The sequence below is a fragment of the Trifolium pratense genome, linkage group LG4 (genome assembly GCF_020283565.1).
Source record: "Trifolium pratense cultivar HEN17-A07 linkage group LG4, ARS_RC_1.1, whole genome shotgun sequence".
In the NCBI taxonomy this organism is placed as follows: Eukaryota; Viridiplantae; Streptophyta; class Magnoliopsida; order Fabales; family Fabaceae; genus Trifolium; species Trifolium pratense.
The window spans coordinates 48,204,681-48,225,161 of NC_060062.1; the positions used below are offsets into that span (position 1 = coordinate 48,204,681).

The following is a 20,481-nucleotide window of genomic DNA, read 5'->3' on the forward strand; positions in this document are numbered from 1 at the left end:
TTGTGGAGTCTTCTCCTAATAAACTTCATCGGTTGCTTCGTGGGAGAAAGAGAGGTTGTGCGGTGAAACAAAATGAATAAAAAAAAAGTTTCCTTGCATATGGCCATATGGGTCATAAATGGACGTGAACATCTTCATGAGATCCATGAATATAGGGGTAAATTTCAAACATAACGAGGAGCAATTAAAGGAGGAATACAAGCTTGCCGACAAGCGACAAGAAAATCGGAAGGATCCAAAAGCCATAATCTTAAAGCCATATTAGTCAACCTGCACTCAAATAAAAAGCAAGTTAGTGATTGTGCAAGCTTGATTACTTTATAAATATCTCACTACTTTTTTAAAATTATTTAAGTGCGTTAGTGCTTAAGGAATTGATTTTACTTGTTTCCACCAAGTGAATGTCTCAAATTATTAAGCAAATTTACTATTTAAACTTCAAATTTTTGAATAACCATGATGAATCTAGTCAAAACCTACCCAAAGTAATGTTTGGCTTTGGCTAGACAATAGAGTAGTAGATAAAATGTCACTTATTCACTTTGCCGAGGAAAATATGCTAATATTAGATCCTTTAACCAAAACACACTGTGTGCTTCACACAATCTGTCTTTTCAGTGGAAAATATAAAAAGATGATTACTACCAATACACACTTTCTTGATCATTATTTTAAATTCAAGTGTGTATACTGTATTTCACTATTTTTGAAATGGATGGTTCCTACCAAATTATATAGATCATATACATAAATTAAGTGAAACTGGTGTATCAACATCAACTAGTAGGAATAAATATGTAGGAAGTGGTGTATTTGAGAGTGTATTACTAGAATTTTCATATGAACACTGAACCTATTATTCTACTAACAAAAAAACAAAAACAAACAATTGACCAATTGTATATAAGTGTAAATAACCGATATATGAGATGGAGATGGTAGGTTGAACAACGTCCATTAAGATGGGAAGTGTAATCGCAAACACTCTAAAGTTCAAGTCAATATCAGAGCAAGAGTGAGAGAGTTAGAGGTTAAGATAGCATATCTTTGTTGTTTTGTGAAAGATTGTTTATATAGGTGTCGATGAGAAGTCGTGTGACATTGATGAGGTAGATGTTACGAACGACGATCAATAATGTCAAGATTGAGTAGTTGTTTGGAGGCCTTATCGTCATTTGATTAGTTGTTCCAGAGTCAGGCAAGATTTGAGGCTTGTTTGAAGGCTTCAATGGATTGATCCTTCGGGGAAGTAGCCACGAGAATGGAGGTGGACTAGGCCTTGGACCAGTCCAAAACAATAACAATACACAAAGACAATATTAACAAAGAATAATACATTTGAATAAATGACGATCTCACAAGCTTTAATAATAATATACTACACAAAACTACAAGTTACAACATAAACAAAACAAAATATAATGGATTCACAATCTACACAAACACTTTTTAAGAATACTCAACTTATTTGAATCATTGTTAGTAGTAGTATATGTAGTGTAAATCATTCACCTCAATAACAAAATGGTAAGTTATATATACCATGTACAATGTATCAAATTCAAATTATATCAAACTAAATGTAAGTATATATTTAGATTTATTACTTAATGAATTATAAAAAAAATATATATATATCCGAATTTTGACATCATCTACACCTCAATAGCAAAATGAGTCTTGAGAAGATCATATGGAGCCCACAAAGCATCCAAAGGACAAGCCCGATTCCCATCAAGCCTGGCCCACGGTTTTCCCTTTCCACTCCAATGCAACAAACTCACCGGGCCCGGATGCAAATCCCTACAAAGCCCACGAAAATTATCACCACCAAGCCCATGCTGATTCCACCGATGATCCACCGGCGTAATCCTCCCAGCAAAAACCAACAAAAACGGCGGCAATGATCCCAATTCATAGATCCTCATTCTCTTCTGCAACTCCATCCACTCCCGAATCATCGTCGTATACTCACCGGAACGCCACCGTTGAAGATCAATAACCATAACTCCAGTATTAAAGTAACAAGCCTCACGATTCGCGAACGTAAGTGAAAGAGAAGGATTCGACCAAAACGAAGGAGTAAAGTAAATACTGAAATTCGCATTACAATATTCCGGCGCGGCGAGGACAGTGTTTGAACGGAGAGGAGTAGCGGCGAGTTTTGCAATGTCGTCGACGACGATCAAATCGGAGTCAAGATAAACAACTTTAGAGATACAGACGGGAAGGATGTCGGCGAGGTAGGTGCGGACGTAGTTGAGCGGACAATCAAGGGCGGAGCGAATGGAGGTGGAGATTAATCCGGCGACGGGTGCGTCGTTGAAAGGGTATATTTGGTATTTTAGATAAGGAAAAGAGTTAGTTATAATTCTGTTGAGAACGGTTGAAGGTTTTGAAGAGGAAGTAATGAAATGGAAAATAATGTTTTCTGGACATGAGGAGTGTTGGAGTATGGAGAGGATTGCTGCCATGGAGCCACGGATGTATGACACGTCAAGTGTCATTGCCACGTGTACGGCTTCGATTGAGCATGTGTGGTTTGTAATTGTTGTGCAGGTTGGGGAGTTGTAGAATTTTGGTGCTTCTTTGAAGTTTTGTTCAAGGGTGGTGGTGGTGATGGTGCTTAAGGTGTGTTTGGAGAAGTGAAGGAGGATACATAATGTGATTAATGTGGTGAATTTCATTGGTGAGAAGTGAAAAAAGTGATTGTGGGATTTGGGGATTAAAGTGTGATGTGAGTGAATTATATATTTGATTTTGAAGAGGTTGAAATTGAAATGGAAGAAGAGAGAAGAAGGTATTGTGGGAGAACATATAGAACACTACTACGTACGTTTTCTCTAAAGTGGTCTTCAACCAACCTTAGTCCAAAAACTAACAACTCAAATCTAAGTCAATGAGGAATGATTTTATACGTAATATGTTCTTTTCATATTATATTGAAAATTTCTAAATAGTATTTCAAACACTCATACGTAGGGGTGATCGTATCCGAACCAATCCAAAAGTAAAATCACAAATCGAACCAAACCAAACCGAAAACCGCAAAAACCGCATTTGGTTTGGATGTATTTGGATGGCTTTCTTACTGAACCGCAAACCGCAAAACCGCAAAAACCGCAAAAACCGCGGATAACCGCAAAAACCGCATTAAGTTACTATTATATATTTATATTCCAATATCGTAAAAGAAAATATATTTATATTCCAATATACATGCCCAATTACCAAGTCAGTCGACCAAATTAATCGAACTTCAAGTTGTTTTTATTTTTTGTACTGAAATTTTATTTTGGTGTTGTAATGTTATTTTAAATAAACAAATTTTATCGGTACCGTGATGTTATTTTGAAAATTCAATTTTTTTATATATTTAAAATTGTAAGTTACTATAATGTTATTTTGGATAAATAATTTTTGTTGGTACTACAATGTTATTTTGGAACTTCAATTTTTTATTTTTTTTTTATGCTTAAAATTGTTCGGTACAATCGTTATGTTTTAAACCGCACCAACCGAACCGATCCAAACCGCATTGGTTTGGTTTGGTTTGGATGACTTTTTAAAAATCAACCGAACCAAACCGAACCGCATGCATTTTTATCTCGCGGTTAGGATGACTTTTATGCTCAAAACCGAACCAAACCGCACCACGATCACCCCTACTCATACGTAATATGTTCTTCTTGGTACATTTCAATTGAGAAAACTACGGGTAAAATAATGTGAATAAAGTCAAAGTCATATTTAGAAGAAAAATATTTGCTTAAAATATTTCTTGCTAATTAATGACAACAAGTTAATAAGCGCGTCAACTTATTTTATAAAGAAAATGCATCATTCAACTTGTATAAAGTTTTTTTTTTTTTAATGTTTGTATAAAGTTGTATAGAGAAAACTTGTAATAAAGAAGGAAAAAAAAAGTTGGATAATTGTGGTCATTCACAAATATTTGTGGATCTATTAGAATTGTTCACTTCAGCAGTATACTCAACCACACAAGCTCAATGTTATTGGGTTTGGGGAGCAGATATAAATCGTGGATGGTTCGATTAGAAACCTGATAACAGGCAGTTCAGCAGATCGTGGAGGAGACTCTGATACCATATTAAAATTTAGGAGACCTATAAATTTAACAAAGTGTGATCAAGGTAAGTTAATTGAGATAAACGTATATACAAATGTAAGGATTAATTTTAGAACTTAGAAGATTAGACATGTCATCATTTCGTATTTTGGGGGTACAAATTGATTCGCCCCATGTGAGTGATGCTATCAATCACAATCACTAATGTAATGTAAAGGGCTCATAAGTGCAAATTCCAACTTGGTCGCAACGATCATCTATGTAAAGGTAGGAATTAAATGAGCGTATGCGAATTCAAGATTACTAGACCCTGCTCTCTAGATACAATCATTGCATTCACATCTCACTTAAACTATGCTTACATATTGTCTTACTTTGATATCAAAGTTTCTTTGTAAGGTACGTCATGGAACTTGCGAAAAAAGGAGTGTGGAGATGATCACATCATCAGCTCAATTGTTCAACCTAGTGTTCATATACATAAATATTAATAATGTTCATATACATAAGGTTAAAAAAAATATATACAAGAATGACGCTTTTAATGTAAATTAGTTTTAAACTAGCATCCTAGAGTTATTTATTTTTCCATTTCATAGTAGTTATTTTAAGATTAATTTACAAGAGTTTGGACTTTGGATGATATATGGTAGAATGATATGGATTATCATTAGACGCGTGTATTGTTGTGTAGAGAGTGTGAAGTTCAAAATCTTCGCATTGCTTGAAAAATTGAAAGTTGAGTAACATATAAAAACTCATAAACCGTTGATTTTGTTGGATCTCAATTATAAGTGGTACACACTAGAGATTTTTCATTAAGGGAGAAGTGACCCCCTCATCTCATCTCAAAATGAAGTATATATATGCTTATTATTTGGACTGAATTTTTGGACGAGATATAAATAACAACATGTTGACCATAAAATATTGATTGGCAAGTGAGGCTCACATGAAATTGGTTTTGCCTTCTACGATCTGTTTCACATAATACTAAATTTTCTATAAAATGTCAACGTCGGCTACACATGACAAACTCTACCAAACTATTAGGTGAATGAGTGGTTATTTGAGCATTAAAAAGAATTATCAAATTAAAAATGTACCACTTATTATAATTGTTAATGTGATTGGAAGTAAAAGAAAACCAAACTAAAATAGATTCAAATTTGATTTGAGGTAATTTGGTTGGCTGGCTCATTTGAAAAAAAACCCATTAATTAGTTCGGTGTTTTGTTTGTATGATACTTTCTTTGGTAGTATAATTCTTTGGCATGTTTAAACTACATGTCATATTGAAGTGATTCTTAGGATTCTTCTTTTGTGAGGGTTTGTTTTCCTTCCGTTTTTCTTTAAAGTTTGTATTTTTTTTTTTTGCTTAAATATGAAAACGGTCCCTGTAATTATGCGTTGTTTTGATTTTAGCCCTACAAAAAAAAAATTTAATTTTAGTCCTTACAAAATCTCAAAATTTTTAAAAAGACCCCTCAGTTGGATTTTTTGGTGACATATCACATTGTTGCTGATGTGACAAATGTTGAATAGGATTTTTGATGATGTGGTTATTTAATTTAATTTTCATTTAAATTTTAAATTGTAAATAACTTTTTTCTTTTTTTAAAAAAAAAAACAAAATAAGCTGAAAAATAAAATGTTATGAACAGGTCATGTTTGGTTCAACAACATATTCTAAAATAACAGGTTCTATTGATGCTTCCATAGTTCCATTGAGTTAGCAGCATCCAGCAAATAAACAACAAGTCACGCCCTTCTGAATCAAATCACAGTGTAAGCATGAATTAAATGAGGCACAAAAACATTTTGATAGTGTGAGGGAAGAGAACTCATATTCAGCATTTGTCGTATCATCAACAATTTGACATGTTAGCAAAAAATTAAGTTGATGGACCTTTTTAAAAGTTTTGAGATTTTGTAGGACTAAAATCAAACTTTTTCTTGCAGGGGCTAAAATCAAAACAACGCATAATTGCAGGGACCGTTTTCATATTTAAGCTTTTTTTTTAATGGGAAATGCTTATGTTTAAGACCATCTCCAATGATGAATTACCTATTAGGTACTCATGGTATTTATTAGGTACTATCATTGGAGCAATACTCATTTGAGTACTGTTCTGGTAAAAAACAAGGGGGTTTGTATTATTGATCAAATGGTGTGATTACTCTCAGTTCAATCCCAACAACCCTGGGAGTTTTATAAGTCAGAATTCGATCCTCTTTACAGATGAAAATATCAAACTATTTATAGACCATTAAAGCCTTCTTCTCCAAGCTAGGGTTCCTACAAATCCGGTCCTCAGCGCCTTTTCCGGTGATGCAGCGTGAAAGTAGGAATAAAACCTTGGTCTCCAAGCCATGGCAGTTTCAAGGAGTTGGTTTCTTCGTTCCTAAGTTAATCGCTAAGGCAGGGAAGGATGAAGATATTTTATTATCGTATGCAAATCCGTCTTATGGGCGTTATCCGTCATTACCCACCTCGCCAAGGCCTTGTATCGCCAAATGGACGTTTAGAATTTAATTGTTTTGGACCTGTTTCCTTTCCCATATTAATTGGGTTAGTTTGATTTTGCCTTTAAGCCCATTGCCCAGTCCACAGCCCCCCAAGCATGAAATCCGTAGGAATGAAATGCTTAAGTACAATTCGAATTTCCCTCCAAAATTCTTGGCGCGTGATATACCGCGTTTCTCTCCCACTCTCTGGTGCACGTTCTTACATTCATGAGCAACTCTCATTAACCGTTTCCCCACCTGCTGCTGCCACGATGAGATTCTTCGTCTATAAAAGTGGTACTTTGATGAAATAATCAGTTCATCCCTTCTTACCTGCAAAATTCTAAGCTTTCCTTTCAGAGTTATGTCTCCCAAAAATCCTTCTTTCGAGTGTGGTCAATCCCCGGCTTCCCCCGTCATTAAGCGGCTCCGGCGTATGTTGACCCTAAGCACGGAGGACTTGATGGATGATTTTGGCGAGTTCTCAGAGTTCGTCAAAGAGCTGAACGATTATTGCTGGAGGCTAACCAAGGAGGAGAAACGCTTTCTTGATAGTGTGCTACGTTTGGAGAAGGAACTGAAGGATAGTGCGTCCTTTGTGATTGCTGTGGAAAATGTGAAGGAGTGCCATGCCGAAGTTACCGAAGCTGTCGACAGCCAGATAGAGATCACGAAAGAGACCATGGGTGTGCAGGAGGAAATCTTAGGAATATGCTTTAACGAGGAGCGGAGAGTGGACGATCGTTTGGCGCTGCTGAACAAGGAGATGAAGCCGCTTGTGAAGAGGAAGAGGGCTCTTCAAGGCGAGATTAGGGATGATGTTGCTAAGTTGATTTCCAGGCGCCACTCTTTGGTGGATCTTTTGGACAAGCAGAGCGAGCTGAGAGAGGATCTGAAGCCCATTGAAGAAAACATGGTGAAGGCGAAGAGGGTGAAACGGGCATTGGAGGAAATGCATCGTATCGCCGTCGCCGATGCTGGTGAATTGGGGAGTTCTACCATGCCATGAAGTCTTTGCCTGCTTGGCCTTTTATGTCTTTTTTCTTTTTGTTTGTAATTTGTTTCCGTATTTTTGAACCTTCGTTATTTTCATCCTGTTCCTTTGCTTCCGTTGTATTTCCCTTGCAAGAATTTTGAATATTAAGCAATTTCCTTTCCTTATGTGTTGCTCTTTTGTTTCTTTTAATACCGCCTCCCTTTGGGGTCTTCAATAACTAAAATGGGTCAAATTTTGACTTTTTGGAAACATAAAAGTGGCATTTCTCGAGACAGTCAAAACTTGGTGGTTACAACCGTCCAAGCATTTATTACTACCGTTAATCACGATGTTAAGTTTAAACATTGACTATAAATATCACCTGATAAACTCAAATTTATATCAATTTGTTTTGAATCATCACGATGGAAAAGAATAATGCCAAGATACCTGCTGCTGGGAAGTCTCAACCTCAGCGAAGGAAGAAAAGGGTAGAGGAATCTACCTCTAACTCCACTCGCTCCCGAAGGTCTAAAGAGGTCAAAAAGGTGGAGGTTATCGTTCTTTCCTCAGATACCTCCGATTCTGGTAGTGATGATGAGGATTACGTTTCGTTTCTGGAGACCTATATTCCTCCTGAGCTTCGTGCTTCTTCGCCCAGTGAAGAAGAGGGGTCCCGGGTCACCGTGGAATCCAAGATGACTTTTCCTGAGCCTGCGCAGAAGGATTCGGAATCCGAGTGATAGGATTTTTAGGACTAGTTTTTCTTTGTAACCTTGCTTTATATCATTGTACCTTTATTTTTCGAAATTAATAAAGATCTCTTTTTTGGTCTAAGACTGAATTTGGTGCTCCTACGTTTTGCTTTCTCCTTAATCTTGAATCTTTTCCTTTTGGGCGTTTTTCCCTTTTAACTTCTGTTACGCCTTAAAAAGGCGAGGCTCGTACTTTTGGCGTGGTCACTCTTGAGGCGTGTTGTGCTTCGAGGCGACTTCAACTTCGCCTTTTAGGATAATAACTATTTGACGATAAATCTTCCGAAACTAACTCTCGGGATACACGCTTTTTGACACGTATTTAATCCGACGACGCACGCGATACTTCTTACTTCGACTTCTGGACTTCAACCAATCGAAAAGGTTTCCCTCTTTATAAGTAGTATCTCCGTTTCTTCTTTCCCTCTACTTATTTCTTCTCGCGAATCAGTATTCTCTTTCGCATACCCTTCTTCGATCTTCCAGCAAGCCTTTGTTCAACGCTTCGTGTTAGGACGCTTCCAGTTTATTTCTCCAAGCTTTGTCAATTTCTTTGAGGTATTCTTTCTTTTATACCTTATTCCTTTTCGCCGATTTGGTCTGTCTTGAGTAGGAACCCTAGTTTTCTGATTAGGTTTGGATAGATGGTTATTTTGAGGGAGTTAGATGATAATGAGGGGAGGGTTCCTATTTCTTCTCCTAGTTATCTCGAATGGGCGCAACAAGTTCGCGCCCACTATACTAGGGCTAACGGCGTCCTTAATAGCCGAGGGTTTTACTCGGAATTATGGGGTTTTGATGTTGGGAGTAGTAGTAGTGATAGTGATAGCAGTAGTGATAGTGGTAATGACAGTGATTGTGTCATAATCTCCCCTTCCTCTTTCACAGGAAAGCGGAAGAATCCTTGTCGAGATCTGGTCGTTGCTGATTACACTCCCGTCACCATGGAAGTTCCTTCGAAGTATACTAGTGCGGAAATGGTGAGGAGCTTTAGGAAAGCCGTCAAACTTTCTGACTCTCGACATGAAGATTCTATTATTACAGAGCCTGTCAGAGAGGACGAGTTTGTATTCTCTAAAAATGACAAGCCGCCGCATTACTTCTACCTTTATACTGGCGTGATCCAACCCCTCAATATTTGGCTGCCTTTTACCCCTTTTGAGGCGGAGATGTTGAAGGTTCTTAACGTCGCCCCTACCCAACTTCATCCCAATAGTTGGGCCTTTGTCAAAGCCTTCGAGGTGATGTGCTTAGGTTTCGAACTGGAGCCCTCACTTGGCGTCTTTTTCTCCTTCTACCATATTAAAAACTTGAAACCCCAAGCTTTAGTCTCCCTTAGCAGTCAACCTAACCGCCGCCTCCTGAGTTTGTACGCTTCCAACTTCAAGAACTTTAAAAACTCTTTCTTCCGGGTTCGTTGTGGCGACCAACTCCCGGATTTGATGTATGATGAAGTAGAAGATCCTCTATTTCCCTTCTACTGGACCGATAACCCTAGGCTTATCAAGGGAGCCGTTTTTGAGGCCCTGAGTGATTTTGAACAAGATACCGTCAACTTTCTTGACTCCTATGCTCTTATGGATACCGCCGACATTCTTAGGTGTGAGGGTAATAGTGAAGCCCTGACAGAGTATTTACGTAAGTAATGCATTTGGTATTTTTCTACTTTTGTTTAATGTTGATCTCGCCTTATTACTAACTTGTGTTTTTTTTTTGTCGTCCTCTCTTTTTTTTTGTAGAGAGAATGAGAACTATCTCAAATGAGGAAAGATTGGCGTTTTTGGCAAAGGCTCGCCAACAGAAGGCCAAACCTGTTGTTACTGTGGTTGATCCGTTGAAGCAGCTGCAAGTGGAGGAGGCTGCTGTAAAAGAAGGGCGAAGCAAGAAAAAGCATGAAGGGCGGATCCGTGTTGAGATCCCGGGAAAAACAGCTGCTGAAGCGGAGGGAACCGAGGGTGTTGCTCCTCCTCCTCCCAAAAAACAAAAAATAGAGAAAACTACTCAACAGGCTGGGGGTGCCGACAAGGGCAAAGGCCAAGCTTCCAGTTCTACTCAGCCTTCATCTAAAGATACTGAAGCCGCTGCTCCTCTTTCTTGGACTTCCTTCGATCCCCTCGAATTTATTGAGAGGGGGGTGACTATGGTTGGCGATATGAGTCGATTTACTGACACTCCCACTGAAGACTTGAGGAGAAAAGCCCTGGAGTATGAGGTAAAAGGTACTCTTCTCAACTATTTGCTGACGAATCGGCAGGAGCAGGAGGTCCAAGAGGCAAAACGGAAGGTGAAAGTCGTTGATGACCATCTTGCTGATATTGAGAAGAAATATTCCGAGACCAAGACCAAGCTGGAGGAGGATATCAGGAAGCTGAAGGAGAGCCAGGAGGGCGAGGCGGAGAGGTTGAAGAAGGAGTATGAGGATAAGCTGGCGAAGGTTAAGGAAGGTTATGCCGCCTCCGAGACCAAGCTCAAAGAGAATGCTACTGCTCAAGGTGAGATGATTTCTAAGCTTTCTAAAGAGAAAGATGCAGCGGTGTTCTCCGTGGGGACCTTGGGCGAAGAGAAGGAGAGGTTGGAAACTGACGTGAAGGAGCTCCAACTATATGCTGCCAACCAGTACGAGGAAGGCTTCGCCTATGCCCTTGAGCAAGTCAAGCTTCTTTTCCCAGACCTCGACGCCAGGCGCTTAGCTGAAGCTGATGCGATGAACCAGATCATTGATGGAAAGCTTGTTCCCTATGTACCTCCTAGTGAATGATTTGACCTTGTTTGTAATGAATTTAATTCTGCCCTTATGTGGCTTTTGTAACTATTTGTATGCCCCTTCGTGGCTTGAACAATTTACCCTTTATCGGGTTTCTATTAATTTCTTTAAATGATCTCCTTTCTTCATAATTTTGCGGATGAATTTTGCATTACGTTGTGGGGTAACGCCTTCTGTCGTTCTCGTCTAGGAAACTTTATCCTTGCACCTGCGACATCTTCGTCTTTCTATAATAATTGTAAATTGATACAAATAACTTTATACCTGTTGTCTTTTGACGTTATAATGAATCGCCTGCTTTGGTTGTGTATAAGCTTCTTTTGGCGGTGTTGATAATCTCGCCTTTCTCTGCTTTTTCTTTTTCTGACGTACCCAACTCGTAAGACTTACAGGTAACGCCAAGGCCTTGCAACCTTGTTTAATTTTTGTTTTTCTGACGTACCCAACTCGTAAGACTTACAGGTAACGCCAAGGCCTTGCAACCTTGTTTAATTTTTCTTTTTCTGACGTACCCAACTCGTAAGACTTACAGGTAACGCCAAGGCCTTGCAACCTTGTTTAATTTTTCTTTTTCTGACGTACCCAACTCGTAAGACTTACAGGTAACGCCAAGGCCTTGCATCCTTGTTTAATTTTTCTTTTTCTGACGTACCCAACTCGTAAGACTTACAGGTAACGCCAAGGTCTTGCAACCTTGTTTAACTTTTCTTTTTCTGACGTACCCAACTCGTAAGACTTACAGGTAACGCCAAGGCCTTGCAACCTTGTTTAATTTTTCTTTTTCTGACGTACCCAACTCGTAAGACTTACAGGTAACGCCAAGGCCTTGCAACCTTGTTTAATTTTTCTTTTTCTGACGTACCCAACTCGTAAGACTTACAGGTAACGCCAAGGCCTTGCAACCTTGTTTAATTTTACTTTTTCTGACGTACCCAACTCGTAAGACTTACAGGTAACGCCAAGGCCTTGCAACCTTGTTTAATTTTTCTTTTTCTGACGTACCCAACTCGTAAGACTTACAGGTAACGCCAAGGCCTTGCAACCTTGTTTAATTTTTCTTTTTCTGACGTACCCAACTCGTAAGACTTACAGGTAACGCCAAGGCCTTGCAACCTTGTTTAATTTTTCTTTTTCTGACGTACCCAACTCGTAAGACTTACAGGTAACGCCAAGGCCTTGCAACCTTGTTTAATTTTTCTTTTTCTGACGTACCCAACTCGTAAGACTTACAGGTAACGCCAAGGCCTTGCAACCTTGTTTTATGGTTCAGCGCTCACATCTGAGTTGATCTTTGGTAAAGATTCGGAGCTCAAGTTTGAGATAACCATTTTCGTTGATTCAGAGCCCGTAACTTAATCAGGTTGACGCAAGTATTCTGACATATGCAAGGAGATATACACTACTAGAATTTTGAAATTCAATGAGCCTCGATAAAAACCCCAGTCAAAACAGGGGAAAAGAGTGTCTCATTGTCTTTTTATTTATTTATGAAAACGGTTCTTATACATCATTAAAAATATTGCTAAAAGAAGAGAATGGTTTTACTTATTCTTCCGCCAGTAACGTGATGCCCCGCGATTTAGCTGTAGTAGAACTTTAAGTTTGCTATGTTCCACGTCCTGGGGAGGATTCTTCCTTCCATGGTCTCTAGACGATATGCTCCTCCTTCGAAAGCTTCTTGCACCCGAAAGGGGCCTTCCCAGTTTGCCGCGAACTTTCCTCCCTTATCCTTTCCCATAGGTCTTTTCAGCACTAGATCGCCCTCTTGAAAACTCCTTTGTTTGACTCTCGTATTATAACGCCTAGCGGCCCTTTGCTTTATGGCGAATTCTCTGAAATGCGCTCTTTCTCTTCTTTCCTCGATCATGTCTAAGTTCTCTTCCAAAGCTCTGTCGTTCTCTTCCTGCGTCGTGGTTTCTCTGCGCCAACTAGGAGGATTTATTTCCACCGGGATCATCGCGTCTGAACCATAGACCATTGTAAATGGCGCTTCTCCTGTCGAGGATTGGGGAGTGGTGTGATACGACCAGAGGATGGGTGAGATGTGGGCTACCCAAGCTTCGCCTTTGCTATCTAGCCTCCTTTTTAAGGCTCTTAGTATCACCTTATTTGCTGACTCTGCTTGTCCATTAGCTTGTGGATGCTCCACTGATATAAAGGTGTTTTTGATTCCTTTGCTTCGACAGAACTCTACGACCTTTTCGCTGGCGAACTGTGTACCGTTGTCGGATACGATGTATTTGGGCAGTCCAAATCTGCAGATGATTTTCTTCCAATAAAAGACTTTTACCTGTTCCGCCGAGATGCTGGATACCGGTTCTGCTTTAATCCATTTTGTAAAGTAGTCCACGGCGACGATGATCCATCGCGCTTGTTTATAGCCAACCGGAAATGGACCAACGATATCTACACCCCACATGAAAAAGGGCCATGGGGATAATACTGACTTTAGTGGCTCCCCCGGAACGTGATGCAGGTTGGCGTGTCTTTGGCATTTGTCACAGTTTCTTACATACATGGCGGTATCATCATGTATATCTGGCCAATAAAATCCTGCTCTTAATATCTTTCCTGCTAATGCTCTTGAACCGATATGACTACCACACGATCCCTCGTGTACTTCAGACATGATGCGCTTGGCTTCTTCGGTACTGACGCATAAAAGGAGGGGGGACGCAAATCCCCTTTTGTATAGCTTATCCCCTACCATTGAATACCATGCCGCCATTTTCTTCAATTTAAAAGCCTTTTCCCTTTCTTTCGGGAGTTCATCCTTTTGGAGGTACCGGATAATGGGCGATCTCCAGTCTTCCTCTTCTATTACCATCATCGCCTCTTCCCCGCTGATGCTGGGAGTTTTTATAGTTTCTTGGATAACGGTTCTATGGCTTCCTGGTTTTTTGGTGCTCGCCAGCTTTGACAATAGGTCTGCTCTCATGTTTTGTTCGCGGGGAACGTAAACTAATTCGAACGAATCGAAATGTTTAGCTAGGTTTTGCACTTTCTCCACGTATTTGATTAACTGCGGTTCCTTCGTTTGAAACTTCCCTGATACTTGGTTGGTTACCAGTTGGGAATCACTCATGGCCCTCAACTCTTTTACCTCCATATCGCTTGCTAACTTCATTCCTGCTATCAAGGCTTCGTATTCCGCTTGGTTGTTGCTGGCTTTGAAGGCGAAACGTAGTGATTGTTCTATCATAACGCCATCTGGTCCTTCCAGTACTATTCCGGCTCCACTTCCTCGCACATTGGAGGCCCCATCAACTGAGAGTGTCCAAGACGCCGTTTTTTCTGTTGTTGGCGGGGTAGACATTTCCAATACAAAATCAGCTAGTCTTTGTGACTTAATGGCCCCTCTAGGTGAGAAGGTGATGTCAAATTCTGATAGTTCAACGGACCACGCTACCATCCTTCCTGCCAAGTCTGGCTTTCGGAGGACGTTCTTGATGGGGTAATCTGTTCTAACAACTACCTGGTGGCCTTGAAAGTACTGCCTTAATTTTCTGGCTGTGACAACTACTGCGAGAGATAACCTTTCTATTCTTTGATACCTTGTTTCTGCTTCCCTTAGGGTTCTACTTAAAAAATATATAGGTTTTTCTTCGCCCTCTATTTCCTGAACTAGAGCTGAACTCAAAGCTCTATCCGAAACTGCGAGATATAGGTAAAGGGTGTTACCTGGTAATGGGCGTGTCAAGATGGGCGGTGATGCTAGGAACTCTTTTAGTTGTCTGAAGGCTTCTTCACATTCTGGTGTCCAGGAGAATCTCTCATTTTTTCTAAGGGATGTGAAGAAGTGGAAACCCTTTTCGCCCGCACATGATAGAAATCTGGATAGTGCCGCTATTCTGCCTGTCAAGGTTTGTACTTCTTTCACGGATGTAGGGCTCCTCATGTCTATGATGGCTTGGCATTTTTCGGGGTTAGCCTCTATTCCTCTGTTGGTGAGCATAAACCCTAAGAATTTCCCGGCTTGTACTCCAAAGGAACACTTTGCTGGGTTTAGTCTCATGTTGTACTTTCTTACTGATCCCATGATGTCCAACAGATCATCATCATGGCGACTTCCCTCGGAAGTTTTTACTACCATGTCGTCGATATATACCTCTAAGTTCTTCCCTATTTGCTTGGCAAAAACCCTGTCCATCAACCTTTGGTATGTTGCTCCCGCATTCTTCAATCCAAAAGGCATGACGTTGTAAAAATAATTGCAGGTGTTCGACATAAAGGCTGTATGGCAGGCGTCTGAGGGGTTCATCTTTATTTGATTGTATCCGGAGTAGGCGTCCATGAAACTCAGCATCTTGCACCCCGAGGCGCCATCAATTAACCTGTCTATGTTGGGTAGGGGATATGGATCTTTGGGACACGCCTTGTTTAAGTCTGTGAAGTCCACGCACATTCTCCACTTTCCGTTGGCCTTTTTCACCATGACGACGTTTGCCAACCATGAGGGGTATTTTATTTCTTCGATGAATCCCGCTTCCTTTAGTTTCTCTACTTCTTCTGCTATAGCGACTCGTCTTTCTTCTCCCACCTTCCTTTTTCTTTGGGAAACTGGCTTTGTGCTGGGTGATATTGAAAGTTTATGTGTTATCACCCCTTCGTCAATCCCTGGCATATCTGAAGGCTTCCATGCGAATAGATCAGCGTTATCCTTCAAGATTTTGATGATTCGTCTCCTCTCTTCGCTGGGCAATGCTGTTCTCAAGCTGGTTGTCTGGTGTGGGTGATCGCCAATTTGAACCTGCTCCAGGTCTTCTATAGGACTTACCCTTCGATCTTGAAATTCCTCCCTCGGATCCATATCTGCGCTCTCTATGATGTTTATGCCGCCTGGAATTGCGGCTTGTCTTCTTCCGAATTTTCCGCTTGCGCTGGAAGTTCGGTGTCGTATCTTTAAGCTAGACTCGTAGCATTTCTTGGCGAGGAGCTGATCGCCCCTTACTGTTCCTACTCCCCCATTCTCAAGGGGGTATTTTATTGCTAGGTATAGAGTGGACATGGCCGCCCCTAATGTGTTAAAGGCGGGTCTTCCTATAATAATATTATAGGAGGTAAAAGGAGTTTTAACTACCAGGTATCGCACCTTGATAGTTTTGGCGTTGATGCCTTCTCCAAACGTGGTAAGAAGGGAGGCGTAGCCCGTTACGTCCACTTGTTCACCAGAGAACCCAACCAGGGTTCCGGAGTATGGTTGCAATTGCTCTTCTGCTAATTGCATGGCCTTGAAAGCTTCCCAGTACATAATGTCCGCTGAACTCCCTGAATCTATCAGTACTCTTTTTACATCACAGTTCAAAATTTGGACTTGTATTGTATCACTAATGGATCATCGTCATGAGGTGCTACCTCCAAACCATCCTTTGCCGTGAACGCCAAATCTGGTACGTCTAATGGCTGGGGCTGACTTACGAGGTATATTTCCGAGATGGCTCGGCGTACATACCTTTTCCTTGCTGAGCTTGATTCGCCCCCGCCTGAGAATCCTCCTGCTATTGTATTCACGGAGATTCTCCCCTTGGGAGGCTCTCTATTTGGCCCAGGAGGGTCTCGTGGCTCCTGTCGGGGGACTTTTGGCACGACAACCCGCCCTTGGGCGTCGTCGTCAATGAATTTGCGAAGGTGTCCGCTTTTTATCAGTTCTTCGATTAAATCTCTTAAGCGGAAGCATTTTTCTGTGGAGTGACCTCTACACCTGTGATATGCGCACCAGGCGTTATCGTCCAGCCCCATGGGGATGTTACTGGTTCTCCTTGGGGGGAGGCTTGCCAAACTAGTGGCCAGAATTTCGTTTAAGACGTAAACTTTTGAGGCGTTTAATGGCGTGAGGTCTTCATTGGCGGGATGATTCCTGAATTCTCTTCTGGGCGGTTGGCGGTAGGGCTTCCCATGATGCCTCTGCCATGGGTCTCCTTGGTGGCCTCCCGATTTTGGTCGTGGGTGTTCGGGCGCTCTAGTGGCACGGCCCACGTATTCCTTCTCCTTAACGTCTCTTTGCCTTTTCTCGGCGTTACTTTCTTCGCCCTTTATATAACACTCCGCCCTCTTGTTCACCTCTTGCATTGACGAGGCTGGCTTTTGGGCTAAGGACTCATTGAAATGTCCTGCTCTTAGCCCATTGTGGAAGGCTGCCACGAACATCTCCTGATTTGGATTTGAGACTTTGATGGTGGCTTCGCTAAATCTGGCGAGGAAGTTACGCAATGACTCGCCATGGTTTTGGCGGATGGAGAAAAGACTGGTTGATGTGACTTTCACGTGTTTCGATCCAGCGAACTGGTGAATAAATTTTTTATGAAAGTCAGCATAACTCTCAATTGAGTTCTTTGGAAGGTTCATGTACCAACGTAGGGCGACATCCTTGAAGGTGCCGGCTAGTAACTTACACTTTAGATGTTCCGGAGCATTGATTATGGCGGTTTGTGTTCCAATTGCCATCAGGTGCTCCCTTGGATCCGTCTTTCCGTCGAAGGTCGGAAGGTGAGGAACCTTGATTGTTTCCACCACTTGGGCATCCCACAAGTGTTGTGCTAAGGGCTGTACGTCCATGACGCCCTCTCCCTCCTCCTCCTCCGAAATCAATTTCGCTTTCTCTTTCTCATTAGTTCTTTCGGCTTCGATGGCCGCAATCTGAGTTTGTAAGCGCCGTATTTCTACGACGGCGGCTTGCAGGGTGTTAACGCTAGAGCTATCGTTGTTTCCATGCTCTCCAGCCATGTGAAGATGTTTGATTTCTTGTCTAGTTGCTGTGATAGGCTGGGATCAAATGATTTTACCGCAGCCCCACGGTGGGCGCCAAAATGTTCTGGTAAAAAACAAGGGGGTTTGTATTATTGATCAAATGGTGTGATTACTCTCAGTTCAATCCCAACAACCTTGGGAGTTTTATAAGTCAGAATTCGATCCTCTTTACAGATGAAAATATCAAACTATTTATAGACCATTAAAGCCTTCTTCTCCAAGCTAGGGTTCCTACAAATCCGGTCCTCAGCGCCTTTTCCGGTGATGCAGCGTGAAAGTAGGAATAAAACCTTGGTCTCCAAGCCATGGCAGTTTCAAGGAGTTGGTTTCTTCGTTCCCAAGTTAATCGCTAAGGCAGGGAAGGATGAAGATATTTTATTATCGTATGCAAATCCGTCTTATGGGCGTTATCCGTCATTACCCACCTCGCCAAGGCCCTGTATCGCCAAATGGACGTTTAGAATTTAATTGTTTTGGACCTGTTTCCTTTCCCATATTAATTGGGTTAGTTTGATTTTGCCTTTAAGCCCATTGCCCAGTCCAAGTACCTAATAGGTACTGGTTCTAAAATAAGCATTAGTACCTATTTTGTTTTTGTGGGTCCATTTATAAAGGGCTTTGGCTAATATGAACAAGTTGATCAAGTGGTGCATGGTGCACCACTTGTCAATAACCATATGACGAATACGAATTTTACAAAGTCCACCGTTGGATTGAAAGTTTATATCATATAGATCATCCATACAAATTTTTAGAAAAATTGAAAATCATTTGATATGTTATTGAGACGTATCCGAATTAACGGTATTTAATAAAAACTCATAAGCCGTTAATTTTGATGGGTCTCAATAAAACATCAAATGATTTTCAAATTTTCTAAATATTTCTATGGATGATCTATGTGATATAAACTTTCAATCCAACGGTGAATTTTGTAAAATTTATATTCGTCGTAGAGTTATTGAGAAGTGGTGCACCATGCACCACTTGATCAACTTGTTCATGATAGAATTTGCCTTTATAAAGATGTATCGTTATTGGTGAGATGTGTTATTGATACGGTCTATTTAGAACTTTTTAAGAGATGTTGGGTTGAAGGGATTGAATACTTATTAGATACTATTATTAAAAAATTATAAATGAGTGATACGTACACGTGTGGCAGTCATATACTAAAAAATGAGTATCTCCATTGTGAATGATATGAGAATAAACCAAAACAATAATCACAAGAAATAATCTCCACCGCCCATTACAAATCACCACCCCATGATTTTCCACAAAAAAACAAGTATTAACCGCATGGACTATGTAGAAATAAACAGTGTTATTCTTTGCGTTTCGTTTGCCAATGCTTCGTAATAAAGAGAAAGTCTATAGACACAAATATAAATTATATATGTTAGGCACACTCACCAAAAAATTTTAAAAATAAAGATAAAATGGTTAAAGTAGAATTGATGTGATAATTTTAATTTATTTTTATTTGTATGTGTGTGCCTAAAGCTTGTGCCCAAATTAATGTGCCTAAGCAAGTATTTCTCCGTAATAAATAGTAGGACTCAAAATACAGTTTTGTGTTCAAAAATACTTTTTTTCTTAAAATATTGACCGTACAAATTTTAATATACTACTTCTATATTTGATTCATTAAATGTTTATGGTTTACAAAGTTCAAAAAATCGAACTAAACCATGACAAATTCTGATCTAAACCGAGCTGAGTGGTATTAAAAATAAACCGAATTCAACTATTTTTTTGTTCTTTTTTTGATAAAATGTTTCTAATTTCTCTTGCTGTGCTTTAAGTGTGTTCTTATGCATTGTTTATTTGACTTTTTTTCTTAAAATTTGTTAATTTGACTTTCCATGTAATTTAAACCATTAGCTAAGCCTAATTAGTTGGCTTTCTTAATTATATTATCATCCCTATTGATTCCGTAGCCTTGTATGAGAATGAGACTTATACGATTTGTTTGGTAAGAAGAGACATGTATTTGGACCAACTTACTCCTAGCCTTTATTTTTTCATCCATTGAGTTGATTCTTGCCGGAATATTGACTTTGTTTTCCTCTTGTTTTTGCCTATAGAGATAAATAAGACAAAATATTAAACAACGTGAAAGCATCATACTAGTACAAAATATACACCGACATTGTATTTAGAATCAAATAAGTTTTCGTTCTTTATCAATATTTTAAATTTTGTTTTTTAATTTATTTAGACACATTCATTTTTTATCCTCAAAAAATTTTCCTCACAACGTTTTAACATATTTTAGTTTATTCTTTCTGTTAAAAAAATTAAACTTTTGAAAGAGAGATTTCTATTATGTAATAAAATTAAAATGTGCAAAAAATAATTCAAAATTTTGAAGGATACATATGAGCGGGGACGGATTTGGGCAGGGGCAAGCAGGGGCTTGGGCCCCTCCCTCTCTCTTATTCATTGCCTTACAACTCTAATAATATATGTGTAGTCATATTGAATAAAAGGATTATACTCCCTCCTTTCTTAGTCATATTTAAGGTCATGCTAAATAGTGTTTTTAGGGCAATGATTAAGGAAATAAAAATGAAATGAATTACTTTTAAAATTATACTATCAATATTTTTGAAGGAATTTTTTTTTTGTCAGACTT

General features: G+C 39.8%; 1 protein-coding gene across 1 annotated transcript; it reads right to left on the reverse strand.

Annotated features, from left to right (window-relative positions):
• Nucleotides 1–1,364: 1,364 nt before the first annotated feature.
• Nucleotides 1,365–2,865, reverse strand: LOC123923220 (probable galacturonosyltransferase-like 1). The gene has a single exon (XM_045975905.1). It carries the CDS (start codon nt 2,685–2,687, stop codon nt 1,656–1,658), a length of 1,032 nt encoding a protein of 343 aa, XP_045831861.1. The 5' UTR covers nt 2,688–2,865; the 3' UTR covers nt 1,365–1,655.
• Nucleotides 2,866–20,481: the final 17,616 nt, after the last annotated feature.

Bases quoted from the DNA above. Each gene is read 5' to 3' on its own strand.
- LOC123923220 (XM_045975905.1), bottom strand. From the start codon at position 2,687: ATGAAATTCACCACATTAATCACATTATGTATCCTCCTTCACTTCTCC.